At 38.0% G+C, this 7,984-nt stretch overlaps 1 protein-coding gene across 2 annotated transcripts; it reads left to right on the top strand.

The window, feature by feature from the left end:
• The first annotated feature begins 1,428 nt into the window (after positions 1–1,428).
• Positions 1,429–7,372, top strand: LOC109205638 (serine/threonine-protein phosphatase PP1 isozyme 2-like). 2 transcript variants are annotated; one of them, XM_019368374.1, is made up of 4 exons: positions 1,429–1,977; positions 5,133–5,692; positions 5,791–6,006; positions 6,819–7,372. In XM_019368374.1, the coding sequence occupies exons 1-4, from the start codon at positions 1,806–1,808 to the stop codon at positions 6,840–6,842; spliced, it is 972 nt and encodes a 323-aa protein (XP_019223919.1). In that variant the 5' UTR covers positions 1,429–1,805; the 3' UTR covers positions 6,843–7,372. The 2 variants fall into 2 exon arrangements, with proteins under 2 accessions (XP_019223919.1, XP_019223920.1); XM_019368375.1 differs by having other exon boundaries at positions 1,924–2,003.
• Positions 7,373–7,984: the final 612 nt, after the last annotated feature.

The raw sequence follows: 7,984 nt of genomic DNA, 5'->3' as shown, positions 1-7,984 counted from the left end.
TAGGACCCCCCATCTTATTTCCCTTTTACCTTATCAAGTGTTTGTATTCATTTACTCAAAGTCTTTTATGATAATAAAATTCCCAAACTTTGTGCTCTCTCTCTCTCTCTCTCTCTCTCTCTCTCTCTCTCTCTCTCTGTTTATTTGACTAATTCATATAATTCAAGTTCGGCTGGGACCCACAGTTGTGGACCTCGAAGAGTGCCTAACACCTTCTCTTCGAGGTAATTTCGAGCCCTTACCCGATCTTTGGTGACACAAACTAGTTAAACATGAGTCATTTGCAAATAGGTACCCTAACGCACCTTAAAATATCGTTAGGTGACGACTTTTCTCTTTTAACCCTTCCTTTAAAAGAGTTGTCACACGTCGAAACCCGCTTTCGCGAGAAAATAGGGCGCAATAGGCCTGTCAAGAACACCCATGTCCAGAAGATGAAAGTGACGGAAATGAGGATGCTGAAATGGATGTGTTGGCATACCTGATTGGATAAGACAAGAAATGTTGATATTCGGAAAAAGGTGGGAGTGACTCCTATAAACGACAAGATGAGGGGAGCTAGATTAAGATGGTACGGGCATGTGAAGAGGAGGTGCTTAGATGCCTCAGTGAGGAGGTGTGAGAGGTTGGCAATGGGAGAGCTGAGAAGAGGTACAGGGAGGCCTAAGAAGTATTGAGAGAGGTGATTAGGCATGACATGGCGCTACTTCAACTTACTGAGGACATGACCCTTGATAGAAATGTATGAAGGTTGAGAATTAGGGTAGAAGAGTAGGGGCTAAGCGGGCCCTGTCTTATTTTCATGTCTTATTAGTGTTACTCTCGTACTTTCATTTCTTTGTATCCGCATATTTCTTTCACTATATGTCGTTTCTTTCACTCCGGCTATTATATCACCTTTGCTTGCTATGGTTACTACTTGTTGTTTCTACTTCCTTTTTAGTTTTTTTTTCTTCTTAAGCCGGGGATCTATCGGAAACAACTTCACTACCTTCAACCAATGTTATTAGACTGTAAATATTGGTGCTAACACTATTATAATTTATATGGGGATTAATAGTCCCCAATGCATCCGCGGTCATGCAGGCTCCACAGAAGGGCCGCACTTCCAAAAGGTGTAATGTAGGTAGCCTTCTCATGATGCATATATCAATGACTGATTCAACGATTCGAACTCATGACCTATAGGTCACACGATGATAACTTAACCGTTGCTCCAAGATTTTCCCTTCATAATAATAGTCATTACTAATATTAGCTGTAATGTTACATTTGCATAACCACATAATATGCTAAACAATTCCATTCTTTATTGGGCAGAAGTCATTATCACATTAATCCGTAATATTTGTATAGGCGGGTCGCTCTCTTAATTCGGGCATCAAATTCACTCTTCTTTGGCCATTGCCACACGGATAATACACTACTCTTTCTGTCACATAAAAAGCCATTTTCAAACTCCACCCATAACCACTAATCCCATTTCCCCCCTAAATTAAAGTCTTTGACTTTAATTCCCTCTCTCTATCTATCTTTCTTTTCTTTTCTCTAATAATAAGATGCCAATCCACTATTCCACTCCACTTTATTCTCTACTTCTTCTCCTCAACTTTCTTCTTCCTTTTTCCTCACCATAATCTTCGAATCAGTTCTTCACACTTTACCAGTTTTCTTTTAACTGTCACAAGTACACGTGTCTTGTAAATGTGTTCACACCAAAATTGGTGTTTCAAACTTGTCAACTTTCTTCTGCTTGATCAATCTTAACACACACACACACACAGAGTAGAGTGAGGAAGAGGGATATGGGTTCAGTAGATTTGGATGATATAATAAACCGTTTAATTGAAGTTCGACATAGACCAGGGAAACAAGTTCTGTCTGAATACGAAATCAGGCACCTTTGTCTCAAATCTAAAGAAATTTTCTTGCAACAGCCTAATCTTCTTGAGCTTGATGCACCTATCAAGATCTGTGGTACATGCACTCTTTTAAAATTTCATGTAATCTCTGTTCTTTAGTTTAATTTTTAATGGAATTTGAGTTCCCTGAAGTGGGTTTGAGTTTGTTGCTGCAATTCTTAAAGTTGGTGTCTTTTATTTTATATAAAGATTTAGTCTTTGATTCTTTTTTAGATTATTTTTTAAAAAGCAATATTGGTTGTTGACTTTAATTGGGTTCTGAGAGCATGAGGTTTAATGCTTGAAATTGATGTTATTGTTTAAATTCATGATTAGGTTGAAGGGTGTCACTATATGCTTAGTCTGAATACAGTTTTTGATAGTCATGTTAAGTTGTACCTAGCTAATAGTTTCCTTCAGATTACAACGACAACAACAACAACAACAACAAACCCAGTGTAATCCCACAGGTGGGGTCTGGGAGGGTAATGTGTACCCAAACCTTACCCCTACCTTGTTAAGGCAAATAGGTTGTTTCGGATTGAACCTCGGCCTTCAGATTAACATCATGAATTGGCTAGTTTTACTCTGGCTTGCATTATACAACTGTGAAATTGGCCTTTTGCATGTTTCTCTTTTACACAATTCTCATTCCAATTTTTCTATGATCCTTTTCCTAAGTGAGCAACTTGACTAGTCCTTGCTTCTTATTATCTATATTTTGTCCAAGGGAAGGTAGATGTTCAGCAGGAGACTGCTTCATTTACTTCACTTCTGTAAAGAATGCATCCTCTACCTTACAGTCTAATTCCTGAGGGTTTTCTAGTGCTATTATTTGGCTGCTGCGTTCCTTTTGACTTTCAGTTCTCCTCTTTTTCACCAATGGAGCAAGGCAATGATCACCACCCCTCCTCTTTTATTACCCCTAGATTTGCTCACGCCGTGTTGAGCTGGATAGGTAGTCGTAGTATTTTTGAATTAGCACTAAGTGAGTGCTGATATGTACATTCTTTTTGGATGACAAATGATGAAGGCAGTTTCTAATATAAATCTATTAAGTTAGTCCAATTGTCCAAAAGCTACGAAGTTCAATCATTTGTGAAATGAGTGTGTGAAAGCGTTCAAGACTATGATCGTTCCTTTCCTTCCATATTATCCATAGGATGCAGGCACGCATAAATTATAATGCACCAGACAGTTTTGAGCTCTCTCCCTTTTTCTCTCTGGTCAAACCTAGTCTTAATCTTGATTCTGGAACTCATTGTTCAAACTAAAGACTCTCCGTTTTGGTCCTTAATTGGTTCATTCTGTTACCTAATTTAACTGAGCTTTCCTTTTAATGCAGGCATTCCCTCTCTAGATGGCTGTGCAATTAATATGTGGAGTCCAACTTAAATCATTGTTAGGTTAAGCTTTTATCGAGTTGTAAATTCTGTAGGTCATCTTGAGATTTACCAATTTGCCAGTCATCAGTTCATAAACTAATCAAAGTGTTTTGCTGTTTGTCATAAATTCCACATTACAAACCGACAAACTCTATTAGTTAACATGAAATTTTACCTATTACAGTGATGTGTTTTATGATTTTCATACTATCTATTTAAGGTATGTCTATTCTGTTGAACCAAACTTGCATGTTTCAATTATACGGTTGTAGAATGAACCAGCAGTATCTTCTAGGTTTGCTTACACTTTTTCTGGAAAACAAGTCTTCCATTATTAGCTTATACGTCCTCATTCCTATTGAAAATAAGTAACAGTAGTGCAAGAAATTAACAACTAAATTCAACAAAGAAAATGCAACTTCAATCTTTAGTTATTGGTTAATCTTATATTCTAAGTGCATTTATTCAACTGAGATTTTGCCCTTTTTTGTGTTGTGAAAATGGAAGTAAAAGACCTAGCATTTTCCCCCGACTTGTTCGAAACTGAACAGTAAGCAAAAAAATTTAGAAAATAAAAAATAAAAAAGGAAGAAATAAACTTAGCAATTGGCAAGTCATTAAGAACATGTTTCTATGTTAACATTTTCCAAATTATGGTTTTACATAGCCAATATCAAACTGACTTGTCACTTTCCACTTTTGAATACCAAAATCAAGTAATATTAAAGCGCAGGTTGTATGTGATTCCGTTTGGTTTGGTGTGTTTGGTCAGTTTTAAAATATTAAACTGAACCCTACATTAACCTTTGGTGAGATTTAGTGTGGCACACATTTCTTTGGAGCATTTTGATTTTGATAATATGAGATTGGTTAGGCAAGTGCATAGATGAGCTGATAAATTTGGCAAAGTGGTTGTTAATAATGATTTGAAATTCAACTATCAATGTGCATTTCTAGTTAACTGTTAAAGAGTAACTTTTGGGGGGGGGGGGGGGGGGGTTCTTAACTTGTTTGGGTAGGTAATGACATGAAAATCTGAAATTACTATCATCTTATAATTGAGTTGTCCTCCCTTTCCACAAGAGAAGTATTTCTATTACCTGCTCAGCAGGAATTCTTAAGATCAACCAAATATTATCCAAATATAATCCATTCTGTTCAAACTTGGACCTGTTGATACAAGAACCAGCCACCTTGCTGGTTTAGGTCATACCTTTTTGGTAGCTACGATAAGACTGGCTGAAACTGAAAAACTGGTGAATTTACTATTCCAAATGGTGGCCAAGCGGGTTTTCATGGCATAAAGAAACTATTAGAGTTTTAATTATCCGCTTTGCTTTCTCTCATTATCTTCTTCCTAGTGGAAAACCTTGCAAATCCTTCCTCAACAAGAAAAGTTGGTTAGCAGTGTAACATCAAGAATTTTCTCGAAAGTTGCATCATCCATATCTACATCCCATATCCAATTAAATTTGGTTGTAAAAGCATCGGTTCAGCACTCACAAGTCACTGACACTCTGCACTTTTGTACATTTCTTCCGACTGAAAGAGCTCTCTCAGAAGATCTAAGCTCAGTGTATCCATCGCTTCAAGTTGTGCATGTATCCTGATTGCCATTTTTCTTCATTTATTCAATTTTGTTGTTAATTTTGGTATAGTTCTATTTTCCAAGTTGCCCTCATGTCTTTGCTTCTCATTGTCAGTTTTGGGGGACCAATATTTGGTTGTAACCCCTTAAAAGATTAAAATATATGTTAAAACATTGCTTGCTATTTCTCTCTTTTTTTTCTGGGAAGAAAACATAACTTCTTATCTAATTCTTTTCATGGGTGCCATGCTCGGCTAGGGGATATCCATGGTCAGTATTCTGATCTACTGAGGCTATTCGAATATGGTGGATTTCCTCCAAGATCCAATTACCTATTCTTGGGCGATTATGTGGATCGTGGGAAGCAGAGTCTGGAAACAATATGCCTTATGCTTGCATATAAAATAAAGTATCGTGAGAACTTTTTCCTTTTGAGGGGAAATCATGAATGTGCTTCTGTGAATCGTATATATGGATTCTATGATGAGTGTAAACGAAGGTTCAATGTTCGACTGTGGAAGATATTCACAGATTGTTTTAACTGCATGCCTGTGGCAGCTCTGATTGACGAAAAGATATTGTGCATGCATGGCGGACTCTCCCCCGAGCTTTATCATCTGGATCAGATAAGGAACCTCCGCCGACCAACTGATGTTCCAGAAGCTGGACTCCTTTGTGATCTTTTATGGTCAGATCCTAGTAGAGATGTGAAAGGGTGGGGAATGAGCGATAGGGGCGTGTCCTATACCTTTGGCCCAGATAAGGTGACAGAATTTCTTCAGAAGCAAGATCTTGATCTCATTTGCCGTGCCCACCAGGTTCAGAAACTGAGTGCTTCCAGTTGTTGCTTTTTCCTTCCTTTTCTTTTCAGAATTTTGTTTCTTAAAATTTTACGGTTTATTTGTACTTGATGTAGGTTGTGGAAGATGGATATGAGTTTTTTGCTAACAGACAGCTAGTGACTATTTTCTCAGCCCCTAATTATTGTGGAGAGTTTGACAATGCTGGTGCTATGATGAGTGTGGATGAGACACTAATGTGCTCTTTTCAGATATTAAAGCCGGCAGAGAAGAAGCCTAAGTTTGGATTTGGAAGCACCACTTATAAAAATGGAACTCTAACCAAAACAAAGGTAAATCTTTCTTCACTGAATACCTTTTGTTACGCAGAAAAAGGCAGGGTGTCGTTGGTTTATCGATCCTTGGTTCGTGGACCTGTAAAATGTGGATGCTGGGTCGGGGTTTGGTTAACTTATCGGTCTTTAACTTGATCTATTTGGAGCACCCAACATTCTTTGCATACCCCCTTAAGTTCTTTGGTCTTCCTCTTTTTGAGGAAATAGAAAAGGTGGCGCCACTTGGACGTTGAAATTTCAATGTTGAATGTATAGCCTGCACTCACTTTTTCAGCTCTCGAAATCATGCAAGTTCGAGCTATGGACTTTTAAGGGATGATGGACCAGGAACACATTAATAAAGAGTAGCTTCAACTCTTCCGACTTAAATCTTCCCAATTAAGAATTGCTCTTCCAAACCACCCCCGAACCTCTTGGAAACCAAAATCAACCATACTCGCAAATCATAATACATCATATGAAGCTACTCACTGTCTCAAATCATAGAGTGAAATGCTAGAACTCAAAACGACCGGTCGGATCGTTACACGTCTCACTATTGGAACTTCGTCGCCTTCTGAGTTAACTTGGTCAATGGGGCAGAAATAGAGGAAAAACCCTCTACAAATCTCCAATAGTAACCTGCCAGAACCAAGAAACTTCGATAAATATCTTTGTTATTTATTTGTATTTCCTCCCTTTCTCAGAGGCATCCTTGTGACTACTTATTTTTGTGGCCACAGTTTTGCTTCTTCGTGTTCATATACATTTTTATTTCTTAATACCATCTTTATAGTGCTAGTTTAACATTACATCTAAATTTCTTGCAGTCATTTATGGGTAAAATAGGATGACATGCGACGAACACTTCAGTTTTATCACCTCAATGAGCTCCGTGGCATGCAGCCTTGTCAGATATCAGGCTCGGGTTGGAAGCATCAAAGAAGACTCGGAAGATGAAGATACCTATGCATGATAGGAATCGAGAAATCTGTGACAATTCTGATTGATGTGTATAATATAAACCAAAATCTGGTGAACGCGGCCTCTAGTATTCACCAGCAAAAAGGTTTACTAACTTTTCACCCTCTTATTCAGGGAACTTTCGTGTGCAGTCTGATACAGGAGAAAGGATGATACCGGTTATGTGTAGGAGTGTAAACGAGTCGGGCTGTTTGTGAACAAATCTTCAGCTCAAGCTCGTTTATTGAACGAGTTGAGCTGAGCTTGTGCTCAGATTTCAGCTTGAAATAGTTATCAAGCTAAGCTCAATGAAACTCAGGTTGTTTGTTAGTTCATGAACATTTTACATTGCAAAAATATGTACCTGTTTGTGTGATATATACATGCGCGCACGCTCTCTCTCTGTGTGTGTGTTTTGTGTTCTTCTCTCCCAATATTGAACTCGGTTGAAGAGTACGATTGCTCCTGCTACTGTAAAACAAGCCGGAGACGTTTAACAACCACCCCTCAGTTCCAAATAAGTGAAGATCAATTATATGAATTCTCACTGATTATGTTACTCCATTTAAATTCATTTTAGGTCAACTGGAGATATTCACCAACCATACGAAAATAGTTTGGAAACTTTGCTGTTTCTTCTAGCCTGTTATCCTCTCTCTTTTTTGCCCCAGCAAAGGAGGAGGGCGTATCAATTCGTTAAGTAGTGGTAGGTTTTCAGACTAGGTTATTATGAAAACCGGAATCAACTACCGATGATTGCATCATGGTAGGCTGTCTACGTCACACTCACGTAGGGTGCAGCCCTTTTCCGAACTTTGCGTGGCGGTATGCTTTGTGCCCCAGACTGTTCTTTTTTACTATGAAAACTGGAAGTGTTGAAAATTATGTTTGGAAAAGAAGGTGAATGATTTTTGAGGTGAATTTATTAGTACTGCATGCTTGGGAATTCTGAGAAACTTCATTGCTTGTCCTGTATATGCTAATTAATATTATTGAGTATTAGTTACTAAGAACACATAAAGAATCTATAGTT

This window comes from Nicotiana attenuata, unplaced genomic scaffold (genome assembly GCF_001879085.1).
Source record: "Nicotiana attenuata strain UT unplaced genomic scaffold, NIATTr2, whole genome shotgun sequence".
In the NCBI taxonomy this organism is placed as follows: domain Eukaryota; kingdom Viridiplantae; phylum Streptophyta; class Magnoliopsida; order Solanales; family Solanaceae; genus Nicotiana; species Nicotiana attenuata.
This window is presented reverse-complemented; position numbering and strand designations above follow the sequence as displayed.

What these genes read in the sequence shown, in the direction of transcription:
- LOC109205638 (XM_019368374.1), top strand. Translation starts at nt 1,806, where the DNA reads ATGGGTTCAGTAGATTTGGATGATATAATAAACCGTTTAATTGAAGTT. An exon ending in TCATTTGCCGTGCCCACCAG is followed by an intron (nt 5,693 to 5,790) that starts GTTCAGAAACTG and finishes TACTTGATGTAG; the next exon opens with GTTGTGGAAGATGGATATGA. An exon ending in GAACTCTAACCAAAACAAAG is followed by an intron (nt 6,007 to 6,818) that starts GTAAATCTTTCT and finishes AATTTCTTGCAG; the next exon opens with TCATTTATGGGTAAAATAGG.